General features: G+C 47.6%; 1 protein-coding gene across 1 annotated transcript in view; it reads left to right on the top strand.

Annotated features, from left to right (window-relative positions):
- Positions 1-19,468, top strand: part of TIC21 (translocon at inner membrane of chloroplasts 21) — a 52,683-nt gene extending 33,215 nt beyond the window's left edge. The window contains exons 2-4 of the mRNA XM_086511006.1: positions 17,530-17,787; positions 17,883-18,086; positions 18,773-19,468. Coding sequence (XP_086367132.1) covers positions 17,530-17,787; positions 17,883-18,086; positions 18,773-18,892 — 582 coding nt within the window. The 3' untranslated portion in view covers positions 18,893-19,468. The remainder of the gene's footprint in view (positions 1-17,529; positions 17,788-17,882; positions 18,087-18,772) is intronic.
- The last annotated feature ends 1,803 nt before the right edge of the window (positions 19,469-21,271 follow it).

The raw sequence follows: 21,271 nt of genomic DNA, 5'->3' as shown, positions 1-21,271 counted from the left end.
ACCTCGAGGATATCCTTCACCATTCTTTAAACTTACGAGCCATGTAAGAACTCGTCATTCACGTTTCCGAGAATCTGTTATCTCAATTCCACCTTCGAAATCTCGAGAAGAATAATCCTCCTAGAAATCAATCTAGGTATCTGTCCTTGCGCATAATCCTGCGTTGTCAGTCCAGAGGGTATTAAAGCTCTTGTGTCCTCCCACATAGGGAATGTGGAGAGCATTAAGCTCATGTGAATCTTCCTGTGGCAGACAAAGTGTGCCATCTTACCAAAGTAAGTTCTTATTCCGGGCCTTTGCTTTGGGTAGGCCAATTGTTCTGATCCAAAGTTTCCTTATCCGAGACTCTGTTAACTCGATTCCGTCTTCTCAAATTCGAGAAGAATAATCTTCCTAGAAATTAATCTAGGTATCTGTCCTTGCGCATAATCCTGCGCTGTTAGTCCAGAGGGTATTAAACCTCTTGTGTCCTCCCACATAGGGAATGCCCATGTCATAGAGCATTAAGCTCGATGTCTTTCTTGTTCCGAGCCGTCGCTCAACGGAGGCGGACGGTTCCAATTTGAAGTTCCTTGTGCACCGCGGTACTTCCTTCCAATCTTTTCCTCTTGCGAGTTATTACCACCAGCAGTGTTTTCTCGACGCCCATTAGCGTCTCTTCCTTACAAAATCATCAAAAATGATTCCCCTTGCGAGCATCAATGACGACTTGCAAAATCTCAGGCAGATAGGATTCTAGCCATAGCATTTTCTGAACGTACGTTCAAACCCGGTTCACAATAGAGCGAACCCTCTTTGATTCTCAAGGATGTTCTCCCATATGTAATTCTTACCATTTTGAAATGGTTGTCGAACTATATTCTTACGAACATAATAGTTCGAATTTATTCCAGTAGCGTGTAAATGCTACTTGACTTGCTCATGGAGAAACATATTGTCACGATTGTGACTATGTTAATAGTATTACATCTACTCCTAGTTGCAGATACGCGAAGTGCCATGCCAAGGAGGACCCCTACGCTTGGATGGTCACACCCCTTCGCCCAAAAGACGTGTCTCTTCGCCAAAAGCCACACTCCTTCGACGACTGGTCACACCCTTTCGCTCTACGGGTGCGACTCTTCGCCCAATGGTTGCAGCTCTTCGCCGAAAGGATGTGTCTTTACGTTTAAAGTCATGTCTCTTCACCAGGAGACATGTCTTTTCATTTGTGTCTCTTCATCTCCTATATAAGGAGCCCTTGTATCACACATTCAATCAATCAACACAGAGTCTTCTAAGTCTTGTTTCTAAGTACAGTTCAAGTTCCTTAAGTCTTAATCACGAGTTTAAGTAATTAATGAAGGATTAGCAACTAGAATCCTCACAGTGGTATCAGAGCAAAATTTTTTCCCAGGCCTTTGGACTTGGCGTCTACCTAGCCTCGCCGTTGCCGACCCTACCTGCGACACTCACCTCGTGTGTTGTATGGCCGCAGAGGAAAGATGGTGTACTTCTACTACGCGTATGAGGTAACTTAAATTTATTATGTTCCAATTATATACATAAAGGATACAGGACAGAACACAGATGTGTGTGCGTGGCGAACCCGGAGAACCCTGCGTACCCCTTCATCGGATTGCACTCCTTCGCACCTCCCGTGTGTTAGCCCCTCTTCATGTGAAAGGATAACACCTCTTCGCGAGAGGGCACCAAGGAAGGCACCCCTTCACTGAGGCAGCACCCCTTCCCCCAAATCGCGCCCCTTCATGGTACCATCCTCACAAAACCCCTGGTGCTAGCAATTCCCATGGCTGGCTGCTGTTACGTGATCTGCTGCAAGAAATAAATCCCACGCTGGACTGCAAAATCTGAAACGCTGGGCTGAATTTGCGCTAGGTTGCCGTTTCACTTAACGTTGGCTGAAAGTAACGCTTTGCTGAAATTTTGAAACGCTGCTCACTGGGCTGCCCCTTCGTCAAAACAATTCTACGATGGAGTTTTTATGCTACTACTCACAGCGCAAGACTTTATTAAAATCAGCCAAAGGGTTTTTTTTAATGGATGGTCAAACTTGGCTGGCCTACCCCAAAATTTATACACAAGAATTACAACCCATGTGCAACCCATTAAAAGAGCCTTACAGTAAAACAAATAAGACCCATCGTCCGAGCAAAGCCTTCCTTTTCATCAACGGTTCATGCTCGAGTATGGACTCTCACCTCTCATTGTGGAAGCAGCGGGTAGCCCCCTTGGAACAAGATATCTCCTCACTTACAGTGAAATTGGAGGCTATCCGGCAACAATTGCAACAACCTTTTGGTATCAAACAGTTTTCGACGGTTTCTCAGCAATCTATGTCTCATCCTCAGCATGTTTCTTCAGAGACAACCCAACACAAACTCACTTTGCTTCAGCAACAACATGCTCAGAAGCAACATTCTTTGCAGCATGACTGTTATAAAAAGCCTCAACCTCAAAATGATCATCGGCAAAAGCAGCAACATGAAGCTTTCAGAAGATCTCTCCTTGAAGAGCGTTCAACCTCTTCGAAGTGGGCTCACATAGTGGCACATATTTCCGACCCTAGTCAAGTACTCGGTCGTGAACGCCGCAACGCTGGACAAGTTCCCCCTTGCGAGCCATGCCATGCTCCTCTTACTCTGGAAGCCTTAATACCCGCTGATAAAGCTGAAGATTCAAGAGATTTTGGTTCATGTGTGGCATCCCAAACGCACACAACTTCTTTGGTTGTGGTCCAGGCAAAAACAAAAGCCTCGTCACCGCCCTTGCAGAATGAAGTCTTTGTTTCTGATGAGATAACTGATGCTGTGGTGAATGATAATTCTTCAAACTTGAAGATACCAATTCTTACCTTCAATGATACAAAGGATAAAACGGATACAGAATCTTGCAGCACGACTTTAGTCACTGCAATTGAATATTTGGACACAACTTGTTTCACAGATAAACCTTCACAGATGGATATACCTCCAAACACTAATCTGTCTCAGTCTACGACATCCCTTCAAAAGGATTTTACTGTTCCAAACAAACCAATGGAATACCTTACAGATTTTCAACCAGTGGTCTTTACTCAAAAGAAAACTCAAGTCAGTTTATCAATAATTTCACTCGAAGCAGATACAGACTCAATCTTTTATAGGACAAAGCTCGAAGTTACAAATGACTTTGACAAAGGCAATAATCAAGTTGCAAATGGGATACTCATACTTTTGACAAAGATGAGACAAGTTGCAGATATGATCATTTCACAGTTTGGCAAAATAGTCATGGTTAATAACAGTGCCATGACGTGCGACTTAACAGTTCGAGCTTTGGATGTAGAAGCACAACAACAATACATTTCCTTCTCCCGGAGTTTTCTTCAACTACCTTGGGTATTATTTAAAGAGGGAGGGAATGTCACGATTGTGACTATGTTAACATTATTACATCTACTCCTAGTTGCAGATACGCGAAGTGCCATGCCAAGGAGGACCCCTACGCTTGGATGGTCACACCCCTTCGCCCAAAAGACGTGTCTCTTCGCCAAAAGCCACACTCCTTCGACGACTGGTCACACCCTTTCGCTCTACGGGTGCGACTCTTCGCCCAATGGTTGCAGCTCTTCGCCGAAAGGATGTGTCTTTACGTTTAAAGTCATGTCTCTTCACCAGGAGACATGTCTTTTCATTTGTGTCTCTTCATCTCCTATATAAGGAGCCCTTGTATCACACATTCAATCAATCAACACAGAGTCTTCTAAGTCTTGTTTCTAAGTACAGTTCAAGTTTCTTAAGTCTTAATCATGAGTTTAAGTAATTAATGAAGGATTAGCAACTAGAATCCTCACACATATATCGTAACCAAAAGTTGCTACTGTAATGGTAAAAGCACATAGCGTACTCAATGATCAACGACCATTAGAAAACCTCTTCTCCGTAGAGAAACTCAAATTCCTTCTACCGAACACATCTCAAATAGAGATTCTCGTGTCGGAATATCCTTGAGCGCAAAAAGACGCTCAAGAGAGTATAATAAACTCTCGTCCAGTTCTTGAAAAGGAAGTTGGTTCATCTCATTCCGTTCAACAGAAAAAAAATTCGACAAGTAGATGACCCACCTTGGCATAGGTCTGCATCTTCGTGTGTTATCAATGGTATACATAGTTCTTAAGCTGTGTTAGAGTTTTGGTGAACCTGGGAAATTACCTTCCCTTCGTAAGATCCTTAGAGCGAAGACGCTCAACCTGACGATCCCTTGGCTCGACCTTAGAGCAAAACCCACTCATCAAATAAACTTGGATTTCAAATGTGGAATTCTACGAGCATAGGCCAAGGCCGTCTCTTGCTTCTTCCCTCATAAAGAGAGTATTCCTTCACTTGTGCGAAAAGCACTACCATATCTTCCCTTAACGGGTAGGGGATGTGGGCTTAAAGAGTACTCAAGGTTAATGGAAGTTTTTGTTTGCTTGAAAGCTCAGAATGGTTCTTTCATAATTTCCTACCCGAAGTAGCAGGTAATCTGTTTGAGAATTACCGGATACCAGATCAATCATGGACCTCCCGGATGTTTAAGCAAATCAGTTCATCGTATAAAACAATGTTCTGACTCAACCCTACTCTCATAAACACTCAAGAGTGATCAGTCCTGGTTAGACATATGCATTCGTCGTGCAAAAAAGAAAATGCACTTTGTAACTTCCTCAAAGATGTAACATTTGATCAGACCTGCCCTCTCACTTGAAGTTTGAGGGTCTTCTATTCGAAAACTCGGGTGTTAGATTGAATTCCCTTACTCCAAACTTTCTTCGGATAGCAACGTATCCTTGGAGGAGAGGTAACAAAAATTCATTGTTTCTGTGTTCAATGGTTCGTGTCCCACTGCGGGGATTAGATTCTATGTACACTGAGGTGTACACTTTCAATTTGTATTGCTGACTCCACCATTCGTTGCAAAGTATTTTGCGGACGTGTTTACAAAATTCGGGCAAAAGTCCTTCGTTGAATTTCTTCATGTTTCTTTCTCGGAGAGGATAAAGAGTGGGGCTACTACCTTGGCAAGAGTGAACCACTACTTGCTTTGACTCGCTCGTGTTCCTATTGGGCAAACCGATCCCAATCTTCTTGGATGCCTTCCTCAAAGCGTAGAGGAAAAAAATTTGTCGAAAAATTCAGCCTTTAATTGATCCAAGTCTTCTTGTAAGTTCCTTGCAGAGCTTTGGTATACCACCAAGTACTTGCAATCCCCTTGAGGTGTTTGGCCACATGCCTCACCTTCGACGCTTTTCAGAAATTGCCATTAACAAAGGTAACTTCGAATGAAAGCGGTAGCTTTCGGGACATCTTCCCTTTCGTCAAAAGTATCAAACTTGACTGGAGTGTTCCTAGGTCTAGAGACCTTCTTTCTATCCTTCCGAAAATGACGGGATTTCTTGGCTATGGTTCTGGATTGATGTTCATGGATATCTTTTGGGTTGTGAAGGATCGTGAGCATTCCGCTCCTTGGATTCTCTAGGTTCTTGAGCATCATGCTCTTGTCACCTTCGTAGAGAATTCCAAGTCTTGTGTCGACTTCTTGCAGAGAGAAAAACTTTCCCAACTCTGCGAGCTTTCCTTGCAAGTCTTAGGGTTCCGCTTGTTTACTTCTCTCTTGGCTTGTCATGGCTTCTTCTCGTATCTTCCCAGAGTCGTCCTCCATTACAGAGAAAGAGAGGAGGCCATGCTCTGATACCACTGTCACGAACGGGAGCGCATAGCAATATAAAATACATTCGGATAAACAAGATTTATCACTTATTATTGAAGCCAGAGGATATATATATATATATATATATATATATATATATATATAGAGAGAGAGAGAGAGAGAGAGAGAGAGAGAGAGAGAGAGAGAGAGAGAGAGAGAGAGAGAGAGGGAGGGAGTGAGAAGATTGACACAGTACTGGGGACCAGAAGATGGGTTGGTCCCCCCCCCCCGTAATAGTATCTTTATTATTGAGGAGCAGTGTATACAAGCACTTGAACCGAACGTATTACCACGTTCATTCTAGAATAAGACTTGATGGTTCCCCGAAGCCTCGGCTTCCTATTCCTAGGGCAAAACGCTATTCCAAGGAACTTCCGTTCCTTATTCCAAATCCTCGAGAATCAAGGTTCTCGCCTCTGGATCTCGCCTTCCAGACTCAGGGCATGGCATCCTTGCAACTCTTTTCCGACTCTGTTTCCAGAGTCCTCTTCCTGCAAATAACTCTGCTTTCCTGGACACGAAGTCTTTCCCTTGGGAATTTCAACTTCCCGATCACATCTCGGAGTCTATCTCTCGTCGATCCTTGGGTCTGCTTCCCAAACTTGGGTACGAAACCCTTGGGCTGATTTGGCTCTAGATCCTCAGAGCGCTTTCTCCTGTAGAGGCTCATGCCTTCCTTTGCTCCTACTCCCTCACTAAGAGGAAGTACACCTGCAAACAAATACTTAGAGATCATAACATGAAAATCGTTACCTTCAAAGTCTCGACGCTCGGAACGCAACTTGGTTCTCGAAAAGCAATTCCCCGGAAGAGATCTCTACATAGAAAATCCTCTCTTCCAATCCTACACACAAAAGAGGTGTGTTTTTTTTTTCCGAGAAAAAGATCCTTCTATTAGTTAATGAAAACTGCCTGTAGGGCTACAACCACCTCTGCAAGAGAGGGCTACAACAAACATGGTGGGGAGACTCTCCCAATGAAAGAACAACATATATACAATGAGGCTAAATCAAGAGATGGGAGGAGGGAAGAGCCACACAGGTGGTCGGTAGTGCCATCTGAGCACCCCCTGGACAATGGTGTAGAATGGCCCAGGGCGCCAGAGTCAAAGGAAAGCCTCGCGGCGCTCCCGCATGCGGTCGGAGCTGCCCTGTAGTCCCTCAAGCTGTCCTCTGAGAGTATGGATCAGCTCTAGCCAAAAGTCACGAACAGTCTCTGTCGGTGGCACAGAGCGAGCCTCAAAAATGCGAAAACAGCGGGCCCGCCAGATGAACCAAAGTGTCAGGCCACTGATGAGCTCCCAACACTCCTCTCTCTCACTGCACCACTCATGTGGAGTAAGCTCTGTAGCAGGCTGGAGTGTAGGTCGCCCCCCTTGAATCACTATCATCCTGCTGGTGGAAAATAGCTCGAACTGAAGTGTCGGGCCCGTGAGAGTGGACCAAGCCGCTGCCCCCCAAGTGTACTGTCTAGCCGTGGAGAGAGTAGGCATCAACCTAAGAACTCGTAGTCACACTTGCTGGGCCGAGGGACAGTCCCAGAGACAATGGCGCTGACTCTCCACCAACTGGTCGCAGGCTGCACATGCGGTCGAGAGACCACTATGCACAAGCCAGCTCCCTACTGCTGTAGCTTTGTGTGCAACCAGCCACTGAAACAAAGTGACGCGCCTCGGCTGTCTGGAGTCCCACAGTCTCTGCCAAAAGGCTGCCAAGAACTCGACTGAGGCCCTCCTCCTGCCAATGATGTGCTGCAGCGAGGCGGGCCTCTCTCTGTGCTGCAAGTATATGACGTCCAAGCCGAACAGTGTACTGGAAGAAGGGGACTCCTGGGTGGTCTGCAGAAGAGAAGGGGTCCCTCCATAGCCACTCACCAGGATCCCACTGTACTCGTGCCAGTGGACAACACTCCCAAGCCCAAAGCCTCCAGTGTCCAGTCTCAAGAGATGCTGGGTTAGGGTCTATGACGCAAGTCCTCCCACAGATGCCCACAACTCGGATCCACTTGAAACAACACTCTGCTACCTGCGGGGCCGCTACTGCAACTCGCTGCAATCGTCCCCCACCCTGAAGCTCGAAGAACAGGGCTGGGACAGTTAGTGAGCAGGCCCTGATTGAAATGAGAACCTCCAGCCGTGTGAAGGCTCCCATCCACCGGGGTGCTACGGGCTCGAGAGGCGTGAGCCACTCAGCTGGAACTGACTCTGAGATGTCCTGACACATGCTCTGCACCCCTCTCATGCCCTGTAGTTAGCTGGAAACTCTGCACCTCCTCTGACAAACCTATGAACGCTAGCCAATCACCTAGAGAGCGCGCTGGACTTGCTGCCATGGGACCCTAGGAAACATGAGGCCGGCTACCAACCAAGTGTCCTCTCTGAGTGCTAACCATGGGGTTCCAGACGAGGGGCTGCCGTAGGCGCTCCTTCGTGCACGTCGGCTGTCTCTGCTCCAAGCCACGCCGTAAGAGCTCCCAAGATCGAAGCAAACTCACAGCGAAGCGGTCCTCCAGTCTCCTGCTCAAACCAACTCGGCGCATCTCTGTAAAGATCCATCTGGTCGAAGGTTGCCAAGGGCCTCCTGACTGAGGCACCCTGGCTCGCAGCCTTTGCAGCAAGAGCTCCTTCTAGGGCTCCTCACCTGGAAGAAGGCCTCTGACTATGAACTTCCCAAGAGGGCTCTGCTCTGCTATGCTGGATCAATGATCCCAAGTCCTCCCTGAGAACAAGGAAGCGTGATGACCGACCAAGCCACCTTGGCTCGGGCTATCTGAGTGTCACGTCCTGACCAAACAAAGTTCTTGATCAGCCTCTCTACCTGGCTGATACAAGAACTCGAGAAGATCCAGCAGGAAGTGATGTACCACATAGTCGCCAACAGCCCCTGGTTGGCAACTACTACTCTACCAGCCAGCAAAAGTCGTGCTGAGCTCCAATGTAACAGCTTTCTCGTGATGGACAGGAGAAGAGGAGCAATCTGCTGCTCGGGAGACAAGTCCAAACCAACCTGACAACCCAAGTATCGAACCGCAGTCCCTGGGGGGATCCAACTGAAACCCTCTCCTGGCATCCAATCTGGCACAGGAGCACTACCAACCGAAAAAACCACTGTCTTTCTCCAGTTGATCAGTGCGCCCGATGCACAACAGAAGGTTTCCAAAGCCTGCTCACATCTGTGAAGATTGGCCTCCTGGCCATCTAAGTACAAGGCTGAGTCATTGGCAAACTCATCGTCCAGTAGCTCATCTCCCCGCCGAAGACCAACCTGCTGTAACACCAAAAATCTGCTCATCGCCTCTGCATAGAACAGAAAGAGAAAGGGGGCAAGAGGACAAACCTATCTGACCGAGCGTGTGAGCATGAAGCGCTCACCCCTCCTGCCAAAAGCACCTGACTGTGAGCCTGTCTGTACAAAGCTGACACCCCTCTGATCCAAGCATCTGAGAAGCCCATCCTGCATAGAGTTCCCTCTAGAAAGTCCCAGTCAACACTGTCGTATGCCTTCTCAAAATCGAGAAGAAGAATCACAAGGTCCTCACCGCGGAGCCGTGCCAGGGCACAAGCCTCCCAGAAAGTAAAGATGTTGTCAAGGATATTGCGTTCCTTGACAAAACCTGTCTGAGTCCCATGTATGAGGCTCTCTAAAAGTGGCTGAATCCTCAAACTCAGAGCCTTGGCAAGAATTTTGTAGGCTGAGTTGAGGATGGTGATGGGGCGCCACTGTCGAATCTCATCCAAGGAGCCACCCTCCTTGGGAATGAGGTAGATCAGGCCCTCACTCATGCTGTTAGGCATCACTCCTGTGTGCAAAATGTACTGAAAAGCACTACAAAGATCTGGGCCAAGTAGGTCCCAGTACTCCAAGAAAAAGCTGGGAGTCAACCCATCCTCACATGTACAACTACCACGAGGGAGGGCCCTAAGAGTCGTGTGCAGCTCCTCAAGCTGAAGTGGCATCTTTATCCTCTGGCGCATCTCCTCTGTCACAAGACATGGCATCTGTGCCCAAACCTGCTCCCTGCATGCATCCTGCCGCTCTGACTGAGGCTCAGCCGACAGTAACTCACGGTAAAAGTCAGTAGCAACTGCACATATATCCTCGGGCTCACAAGCAACTGACCCATCGGGCCTCCTCAACTGAATGACCTTGGCATGCGAGTGCTGAGGTTCCACTGTCTCAAAAAAAGCACCAGTCACTATGTCACCCACTTGAGTCCACTGAGATGCCTGTCGGTGAAAGGCAAACTCATGACGCCTCTCCTTTGTGCTAGCAAGCTCCTGTCGAGCCTGCTGTAACTGCTCCTCCACCCATGGACTGTCTGGATGCTGCTCCTGCATCCTCTGTAGTGAAGCAATGCCTTGTCTGAGACGTTGCTCCTCCTCTCTTGCTGCAGCCCGGCGAGCCAGAGACTCCTGAAGAAAAAAATGGCTAAGCTGAGCTAGGCCTGAGGCCACTCTGTCTGCAGGTGAAAACTGGCTGTCCATGCCCTCTGTCCAGAGAGCCTCTACCCTCTCTTTGAGTGCTGAGTCCAACAAGACCCTCTCTGGGATGCGAAGCATCGTGCTCCCACTCCTCTGCCTGTCTGCCACTGTGAGGATCACTGGTGCATGGTCCGAGAAGGAAGTCCTTGCCAGGATGCCAACGGAACCCCCATGTCACTGAAGTGGTCACTAGTGTAGAAGCGATCTATGCACGATAGATTCACTCCTCCCACTCTACGGTCCGATCTAGAGAAGGTAAGACTGTCTGGGGGCCTCACAAAACCAGAGTGCTGCCATGTATCCGAGACCCTCAAAGTCATACACAACCTCTCCCAAGCTGCCAACTCGACTCCATGCACAGTGGCATGGCTGCCACCAATCCTGTCAGAAGGGTCCTCCAACATGTTGAAGTCCCCTCCTATACACCAATGATTGGCCTGCGGCAAAGACTCAACAATCTGTGACCAAAACTGTGCACGAGCACTCGCCACATTGGGCGCATAGATGTTCAGGAAGCCCACAAGGCCACCCTGAACCTGCATAGTAATCCACTGAGCCCTGCTAGGCACAATAATCCCTCGCAATACTCATACATACCTCTCCGTGGATCCCTCCAGGTCCAAAAGCAGCTGACCAAAAGGTATCATAACATCCACGCAAAATCTGACCACAACGCCGAATGCGGCTCTCACACAGATGGTGCTCCTGAAGCATGAGGAGATCAATCTCTCCTCCCACAAGGCAACGCTGAAGCTCCTGATGCAATCGGCCCCGCTGTCGCTGAAACTGGGGCCCACCTAGTCATTGCACGTTCCATGAGACGATCCTCATGGGGAGCAAGAGAGAACAGATGCTGCTGCAGCAGCAAGACGGGCTATCTTCGAGGCAGGTTTGGATGGGGAGTAATCCGCATCCGAGCGTCCTCTAGATAGGCGTGACTGCAGTGAGTGCCTAGCCCAAGCCCAAGCAGAGCGAGCCGTATGTAACGCAACCTCCTCTGTCCAGGAGTCCTCATGAATGTATACATAGCAAGACAAACACTGCGTATCAGCAAAGAAGTACACCACAATGTGCCTAAATCCTGCTGAGTCTGGGGGTGTCACTGCAAACTTGGCCAATGGCCACAAAGTCTGCAGCATATCTGTAACTCCAAGTTCTCCCATGTGGTGAGAGAACTCTAAGACCTGTGTATATCCCACATTGAGTCAAGGGACCACTCTGAATCGACCCTACCACAGAGGGGGAAGGAGAAACCAACTGCTGAGTCCAGGGCCTCTGTCCCCCTAGCGGCGAGGAACAAAACATGGACCCTGAAATAGGCTGCCTCATGGTCTGCTGCGGAATCGCCGAGAAAACGAGTGAACCCGTAGTCGAAGAAGTCCTAGCGGCGTCTGGACTCTGATGTCAATGCTCGTCAGCCCACGAGGGATCGATGCAAGGGAGGATGTCTGAATCTGCAGAGGGGGCCGCAAGAAGGGCTGACCCTCTCGCGCTAGGCAACTCGTGGCAAAGGCGCTGCCAAGAGATCTCCTAGCCGTCGGAGAGGGACCAGTCTCCTGAGCCAACTGAGGAACTGGAGCAGGAGGGGGGGGAGAGGGAGCTGGGGAGAGTGGAGGAGAAGAGGGGCGGGATGGGGCGACAGAGGTAGAGGGGTGAGGTGGAGAGGTGACGGGGGCAGAAGGCGGGGAGGAAGAGGCAAGAGGGGGGAACTATGGGGGGGGAGCGGCTGTCGAGGGAGAAGCGGAGGTGGAGGCTGGCGTAGGGATCTCCTCCTGCTCGAGAGGACCAAAATGGTTCCCCGTGGGAACCCACTGCTGCTGAGTAGGCACCTGAGGGCCACTCTGAGTGCCAGGCTGACGCTGTGGCCCCTGGCGTCGGCGGCCACGGGCGTGCTGCCACCCCTCCTCCGTTGGAGCCCCAGGCTCGGAGGGTGGCTCTGCATCTGTACACTGTGCCGCTGGCTGCGGCTGCGGGCCAGCCCTAGCAGGCTATGGTTGAGGCTGTGGTGCAGGTCGCGGCCTCCTCCGTGGAAAGGCCTTCGCTAGATGGCCCATCTGTCGGCAAATGAAGCACTGGTTCGGGAGGCCCGAGTACTCCACACTCTGTCGAAACCAACCCCCACTCACTCGAGGTAAAAGGATAACCTTCGGGAGAGTGTGGGTATCTCTGACAAAAACTCGAACTGAGGGGAATGCCAGCCGCCTTGGCAGCTACTGATGCTGCCGTGCGAGGTGTCTCCAGGACAGTCCCAATGGTGGAACCGATCTTGGAAAGAAGTGGTAGGTACTCCCTCCGTAAACCCGGAAAGCAAACTGAGATGGGGATGTCTACCTCCTCTACTAGAACATCCGAAGCTGGGTCAAAACCATGTTGCCACTGTCGAAAGTGGGCACGTGAGGCTCGAATGGCTAGTGGACTCATAGCTATGACTTTGGACGCCATCTCGGAGGACTCAAACTCGATCTGGTAGTACCCCCGTCCGAGAATTTGGACATCCAAAATCTTTCCCACCTCTGCGAGAAGGCGGGCCTGGAGAAGGTCTCGCAGCTCTCCTCTGCTAGGTCGGGTGTCGAGAATCTTGCAGATGACCGAGGTCGCCTGCAGTCGCTCTACCTCGGCGGCAAGGCTCGCTTGCTCTGTAGGCGAGAGAGCAAGTCGAATGGACTCAGCGGGGTCGGGCGAGGGGGCTTCTGGCGAGTCCCTCTGTGGCGAAGCTGGAGCCTCCATCTGTGTCTACTGCTGTGGCGTAAGAAGAAGAGGACGTCGGGAGGGTGCTGCTCCAAGGAGTTGAAACAAATGCCGAAAGTGCCGAATCTGCAGGGAGTAACCGAGGCGGAGGGCCCAAATTGACGGGCGAACGGGCCGAGTCGGGGGGGAGGGGTGTGTGATAAAGCGGGCTGGGGCAAGCGAGCCAGCGGCGAGAGAGCTGGGGCTGAGGGCGTGCGGTGGCAGCAGGGGCTAGGAGCGGGCGGACGGGCTGGGGCAGGGCAGCGCGAGGGGGGCAGCGGGGGCTGAGAGCAGGCGGAAGGGGACATGCAGCGCGAGGGAGGGCAGCGGGTAGCATGGGGGGGGGGGGGGGGGGGGCGAGGGCGATGGCGCAGCGAGGGTGGGTGCACAGCAAGAGCGAGCACGCGCGATCCTGTTGAAAACTCTCCAAAAAAGAGGTGTGTTTTCGGGTTCCTTCTCGTAAATCAGCCCCATCTACGACATTTATGGGCTGAAAACAGAGAAAAGCAGCAACTTGTCGCGATGGAAACACGCTCCGTAGGCACTTCTTTGCGAGGGAACTCGCGCACTGGGTCTTGGCAACATCTGGTACACTTGGGACAACCATGGGCATCACGGCAACATCTTCTTTGGCTGCAGCAGCATCTTCTTCTTGCAAAATCTGATCTTCTCCTTTGGAAGAGGGTGTGTGATACTTTTATAGCTCCCTGGTCACGGCAAAGATAGCAGAGCATTGGCAGCTCGCGTAGAGACCGCGGCCATTTTTCGTTTTTTTTTTTTTTTTTTTCAATGCTTTTGCGCTGTTATGCCTGAAAAAGAGAGAAAAATCGATGGCTGATCTGTTGCCTTATTTATCAGATGACTGCGTACTTATTAAGTGGGCGGTCGACATATTTTAAAAATAGTATGAATTTGCCCAAAAACTCATTAAAACCTTATAAGTTAAAAACAATGCTTTCACAGCACTTCCCAAACGTCCTTGGATGCAATTAGATGCACAGTTGCAATGCAGACATAGACTTCCTCGCGGGAAAGCATCTGCTTTCCCAAAAAGCAATCCCGCTTTCTCAGAAAGCATCCGTTTTTCCTCAAAGTTCCTATGAACCTATCTTCATTCAAGTGCTTGCTTTTCCTTGTGCACAATTCTAACACAGTTCGGAATTTTCTCCTGACTATGGATATTCCCTTTCCGATGCACCCGTCACCCACCTTTTGACGCATCAAGAATACCCATCACCTAGTCCTTTCCTACCGAACTTACGGTACAATCTCCTTTGCGATGCTCTATGTCACCCATCCTATGACGCATCAGAGATGTCCGTTCCCGGATGGTCAGATACTTCTTTCCAATGCTCCTTGTCACCCATCCGATGTGATGCATCAGAAGTACCCGTTCCTGGTGGTCTTACAGATATTCCCTTTCATAGTGCTCCCGTCATTACTCTGAATGACGCACTAGGAATTCTCTATACTCGGATGTCTCCAGTGAGAAAAACCCTCTCCCAATAATTCATTTAGAATTATTTTTCGTTTGTGTTCCAAGCGAGAAAAACCCTTCGACTTATAAATCCAATAATTCACTTAGAATTATTTTTCTGTCAGATAAAGCCAATTTAGCAAGAGCAAGTCCATTGCATTGTAGAGATTTGTGCAATCAATAGTAGACCGCTCTCGCCATAGAGAGTGGGGCCTTCGGAGGAGGGTTTGACAACATTCTGGCGTCGTATTCTTCTCTCTCTATCTCTCAGTCTCAGCACCTTCATTCACAGTGTTTGCCACTTTGTTTGTGATCATTTGCACTCTCTCACTAAAGAAACAGAAGGCTCTCCCTTCCGTAAGTAAAAGGAACCCTTGAGCACAATTCGGAGCACTCATCTTGAGCAAAGTTCAACATTCACTTCCGTTGCACCTTACATGTAGGACCAACTCTTGCATGCGTTGGTCTCTCTGCGCCTCGCGCTCTAACTCCAAGGCCGCTCGCCTTTCTTCGACCGCGCTATGCTTTGAGCTTCACGTGCATGCTCACGCTCAAGCTCCATAGCTGCCCTTCTTTCTTCGCGCTCGTGATCCATGCTGGCGCGTTGCGCCTCTTGTTGTAGCATCATGTCCATCATCGTCTTGACCAAAGCCTCCATAGGATTTGGTGCAACCCGTGGTGTAGATGGGGATGGGGGAGGATCGGAAAAAAATACTCCTAGTAGGGAAAACTCTTCGTCACCAACTCCACTCTCATCACCTTCACGTAAAGTATCCATTCCGCTTCGGGTGATGACCATACACTGAGATCTTGGGTACTTAAGTTCTCGAGGAACTTGGGTTCTTGGGTTCTTGAGGTTCTTGAGGTTCTCAAGTTCTCTAGCTAGCAATCGGTGTTTGAGAACTCCACGAGATCACCGACATGGTCTCTCCATGGGTATGATCTCCAACATGCTCTGAGAGCATAGATCTGTTTCACGCTAGATCTGACATGGATCTGGATCTCAAATGAGAAACTGTACCATTGCATGATCGCAATGCCTGTGTAAGGGTGCTGTGACGATGCACTGCACCGTGAGATGGTCTCCATGCAATGCAACTGTTGCCCATGAAAAACGCTAGGGCTGATCTATTGGGCAACACGCTGGGCTGATATGCAACAAAAACGCTGGCTGCCCATGCATAGCTCATCTGCCACAACCCCCTCTGGGCACCCAAGGGAGGGCGCTGCCCCTCTGGGCTCAACTACTATGCTAATGAGGTGACCCCCCCCCCCCCCCCCCCCCCCCCCCCCCCCTTCCCCCCTTCCCCTCTCCCCCCAAATATATATATATGCCCAAAGATAGGCTGCCCGACCCACTCTTCTAGCCCCACGACCTTGGTAAATGGAGGAAAAAATATGGAGAATATGGAATGGAGCACTTGAGGCCCATAGGGCTCATGGGAAAAATGTGCCAAGATTGGGGAAAGATACTTCAGCTTGCAGGATGGCAGAAGACCATGGAACAGGCCAAAACCCAAGGCTAAACATGGCTAAATACAACCCGACATGAGAAAACAACCTCACACTAGCCGGGCACAGTCACAAAACAGCCCTCACTCCCTGACACCTGTCCTCGGGAGAAATTGGGACCGAGTGGATCTAGAGAGATGCCTGAACTCTAAGAGTAAACTCACTAATAGTGACCTGGTACAGATATTTAGTAGCACAACTGCAAAACACTCGAGACTCTGACCCCGAGAAACCCTAGGAACGGGATCCTGCCTCATGCTAGCCTACCGGGTGGGAACCACCGTGTAGTGCATCGCCGAGAAAGGTACGTCTACCTCAAATACAGCCAGGCACATCCATTAAACAACCCCACTCCCTAATCTGCTCTTGGGAGATATTGGAGCCACCACTGTACACGAATCTGAACTCTAACACCCCCTCTCAGCTCTTAGACTGGAAACAAGTATAAGGGAGTTGGCATGAGAGGATAGTGTTGCTTGTGGAAGAGGTTTGGTGAAGATATCAGCAGGGTTGTCTGACGTCGGAATTTACTCTAGTCGAATAGAGCCATCCTTCGTCTTCTCACGAACAAAATGGTACTGCATCTCTATATGCTTGGCGCATGGAACACCGGATTTCTCGCAATGGCTATACAACTCTGGTTGTTAGAGTACATCATGGTTGTCTGTTGGGGAAATCCCATCTCCGGAAGTAGCCTCTGTAACCACACTGACTCACATGAAGCATTGCAAACAGCCCTGTACTTTGCCTCTATGTATGATAAGGCAAATGTCGGTTGTTTCTTGTTGCTCCATGAAACTGCTCCTGAGCCAAAAGGAAAGGTGTAATCTATAGTCGACCGTCGTCCATTTGGATCTTCACCCCTTTTTGAATCACTCCATCCTCGTAGAATGATTTTGGAGTCTGTACCTCCAATCACATAGTGAATGCCTAATGCCTTGGCTGCCTTTATATACCGCAGAGTCCGAAGAGCCTGCTCCAAATGTGGCTTGGCGGGTCTCTGCATGAAAGAACTAAGAAGTCTCACTGGGAAACTGACATCAAAGCGGGTGTTGGCTACTTGTAATCACAAGATCGTCCTCATAGAGGATAACAAGTGTCACCAATCCTCCCTCACGGTAAATGTACAAAGGGGAGCCAGCTAAGCGCAAGGCTTTTGGAGTGAAATGGGTGTTCACCAAGTGTCACTGATAGGACATTGGACAAGCACAAGGCTGGGCTCATACAGGGCACAAGGCTAGGCTCATACAGGTCTTACTAGACACTACCTGTCTACTTTTTGTACTGAACAAATTCAAAGACGATTTCAAAGTGCCATCAACCATGTACGGGATTGATGTTAAGCATTAAGAGCTTAAGACATAGTCATAGGGGACGCTTATTTTTGGGCTTGCCGTCCCGCCCTCTTTTTTGCACAAAAAATCCATTTGAGCCCCGTCTCCACTCCTCAGGACACCTCCCTTGTGACCATGGCTTAAGAACATGTGTCAGATTATGCTTTTAACAGGAGCAATACCTTGTTAGTTTCTAAATCTCATTCAATTCTGCCAATTGTTTATTGAGCTCGTGGATATAGTTACTAATTTGCTATGCTTTTGCTCAGGTTTCAAAGCGTCTTGCTAATTTTGCCAAGAATCTTCGAAGATGTGGAACTCTTGGATTTTGGGGCCAGCTAGTCTGCGCTGTAGTATCTGCTGTTATACTGGCATTTTCAGTTGCAATAAGTGGAAACCCCACATCCCAAGCAACTTTCTATGCTACTGCAGGAGGGATCGTAGCGGCATTTCTCTCTGTATTTTGGTCATTTGGTTACGTACGCTTATCTGACCGATTGCGCTCTACCATCAATGATCTGAGCAAGGTATAAATCTTCCGTTTTTGCTGGCAAATTAAGGTTATTTCAAAATTCAACAACCTTCAGCTGTGATCTCATATTGGGGAAAGTGGCATTAACAGGCTCCTCCACGAGCTGACGTTGTAAGGAATTTGCAACAAGGAATTCTTCTCAATCTTTTAGGAATGGGCTTGACTTTGCTAGGGATGCAGGCGACTGTTGGCACTCTTGTAGCAAAGTCTCTTACGTCGACAGCTGTGCCTTACTTCCAGGGAACACGTGCAAATTACAGCCCTGTTTTGGCTCTTGATGTTTTTCTAGTGCAGGTATTCTCTATGTATTGTATATGGATTTCTGTAAGTTTTTGGATTGATAGTTGGAGACTCCCATATAAACAGAATACATCTGCTTTTTACAGAGAATTAATTTATAAGCCTATGTCCTCTTAGAAAATAATCCTTTTGTTTATCGAAGTAATTGGTAGTATCGTCTATCTTATGGGGTGCATATGCCCTGTCAACTACCCCATTTTTGTGCTAATTTTTCCTATTTAATACTGCTTTGAGTGCTATGTTTCATTATGGCCGAGTCTGCCCTGCATTTCTAGATTATGACAGAAACTCAGTACGCAGATCTTTGTATTGATGTATGCTTGTGTGCATGTGTGCGTGTATGCATGTGTGTATACCTAGTTCTACAGGCACTTTTGGGCACCGATGATGTTGGTGGGGATGTCATAGTATTTTGGTCAACACTATGAATGATGGAGCTGATGGTTTTATTGTCTTATGGGTGACTGCCATGAGTCTATACCTTGCACTTTCCTGGGCCTATCCTGGATTCATCTGGGTATATATATTCTTAATGTATGACGAATTCTGTTGGAATAAAAAAGGGGTCATTTTCTTGGTTAAGCTTTCTCTGTCACCTTGTTTTTATGTGATAATCCAAACCATTTTGACCATATTAATTTGATACTAATGGTTTGTTGATTTTCCTAATTTTGTTGCAGGCATCTGTGAACACAGTTCTTTCTCACTTTCTGGGGTTGATTTTCTCAATTGAGCTGCTTCGTTCCGTGACTCTATCTCAGCCTCCACCTGAAAGTGTAATTCCTAAGGTGCCAAGTTAGTGGAACAATGTAACATTTCTGCGATTTTGTCAGTATCTGAGCTCACTTTGAAAGTCTATATGGAGCACAACAAAACCTTCAATAAGGATGTTCATACTGTTTCTCTTGCTGTGATTATGTGTGATCATGCTTGGTATACCAAGGGTAGAATTGTGGAAAAAGAATAGTGAGTTACAGGATGTATGAAAGGGCTGATCCAAATTCCTCCAACGCAAAAGCTCTGTAAAGCTCTGAGATACAGATCAAAAAGTTGTCTACTCCTTGGTGATGAAAGGGACCGCTTCTGTGAGAGCTCAAGCCCACTGCGGATAGTAACATACAAATGAATGAGGAAGGTCTGCCACGTGTACACATAATCCAGAGCTATCACACTTTTTGGGTCACCTTTTGGTCATTAAATGATCTCTTGTAACTGAAATATGTTGGAGATTATTGCTTGTTGGTTCAGAAACCTTTATGTGCAGAATTTCGAGGGTGAGAGAGAGGGCCTAAGATTTGAAGCTGAGGCTCTCGACACTCGCTTATTCTTGAATGCTGGATTTTCATCTAGTGCTTTATCAAACCTAATTTTCATTATGTGGGCGTTGCCTTGTGTTGCTACGTTGTGCCAACAAACGCATCTTGCATCACAGAAAGATACACCTGTGGGTTTTAATTAGGTTGGGGAGTTTAGCGATGTTTTTGATAGGTAAACGTGGTATCGTCCTTTGGTCTGATAGGGAACATGCATTGTACATGCAATCTGTCAATGCACAGAGTTTTTTTATATAATTTTGAGCTTGTTGAGGTTCTTGTCTGTTATAAATCCTTTCCTTACAGATTGAAAGGAGTTGTAAAAGGTCATATAATGCCTTCAGCATCTTTATTATCTCTCTATATAAGCATGGCCAATTGTTGTTGAGTTCTGACTGTGGGCTGCCTTTTTTTAGTTTGTAAATGGGGCTCTTTTATTTAAGAGCCTCATTGGTGTCCTTTTTCTTTCTTTCTTTATTAAAATTTGACCGCGACATGGGAGGTGACGTCGATATGCCTCTTTTATCTGCCAGATGAATCACATCAGGCTCACCGACTCCTTCGGCTGATAATGCCGAGTGCCTTATGAATAGCTATTATATGTTTATTTTTCTTATTATATAGTAACCCACCTATTTGTCCTCAACATGGCGTTTATCAGTTTCAAGTTGTTGGGGATTTTGTTTTCATGTAATTAAAGCCTAGAGGGTGTTATATGGCACCTTATACAGATCCATGCAAATACCAGTTATCAACAGTTATACATGATGTTTTGAAAGCTTTGCATTTAGCTATAAGACATTAGGTTGTGGCGGTGTCATATATTCAAAACTTTGAGAGAAGTAACATGATTGGCTTAGTATTTGGCGAACTACGGTTTGCATCCTCTTGATTAGCACCAGTCTCCACAGCTTGCACTTGTCTTGCGGAAGAAAGTAAATTATTAGCTTCTAGTTGTGACGAATATTAGGAACAGTTCGCAGTTTAAATTTTATCTATCATGGTGAGCCTTGAAATATGTATCATATATTTTAACCTTTTATATCCAGCCCTTCATTGTTAGTCAGATTGCCGGAACTCAAGCTTTTGGGTTGAATGTCCAATGTGTCACGACTCGTGAATGCCGTGAAGGCCCAAAGTGAATTTTTCTTTCTTGTGGGGGAAACTGTGGCAAATATTCTTTTTAATATGTGGATTGAGGCAGGCTGTTGTTCAAGTTTCTATGTTTTATGTTCTTGGCTAGCCACTTTTGTAGTTCTGACACGGTTGTGGAAAGATGACCACCTCGAGTCATAAACTTTACCTAATGTGCAGACTAATTGGTAAAGTAATTTGTATTTAAGCTTGGACTTTTATGCAAGAGTTGAAGACTGCCTTTTGGTAGCCCAATCTATAAGAGCCTGTGCATACCCTTTGTGGTAGTATTATTAGCATCAATGTTTGAGTAGCTTTTAGGTGGTTGAACTCTTTAGTTCACTGTCTTTATTTGGCCTTCATGTATAGCTTTTGTACTTCTATCACTTGTGTATACTATTTCGGAGAATGATGTTAAAAGTTTTGCATTTGAGCTCAATACCCAACGTTTATTGCAAATGCTTCATCCAATGCTTTGAAATATTTTTGTATTTTTTGTTCTTTGCCATTTGTTTAATCAAATAATAATTCCTTTTGAGGCCTTTATCTATTAGTATAGATAAAGGGGGAGGGAATTCCGGCTTCCCCCCTTGCCACGCGTCAGAAGCTGCTTCATCCAACGGGTGTCACTTGCAGCGTTCGGGCACACAGTGACACAGAGAGAGAGAGAGAGAGAGAGAGAGAGAGAGAGAGAGAGAGAGAGAGAGGCGGCGAAGCCGTTGGCTATACTAT

This window comes from Adiantum capillus-veneris, chromosome 4, assembly GCF_014529385.1.
Source record: "Adiantum capillus-veneris isolate H3 chromosome 4, ASM1452938v2, whole genome shotgun sequence".
Taxonomy (NCBI): Eukaryota; Viridiplantae; Streptophyta; class Polypodiopsida; order Polypodiales; family Pteridaceae; genus Adiantum; species Adiantum capillus-veneris.
The sequence above is the reverse complement of the archived record's forward strand: the minus strand, read 5'-3'. Positions and strand labels throughout refer to the sequence as shown.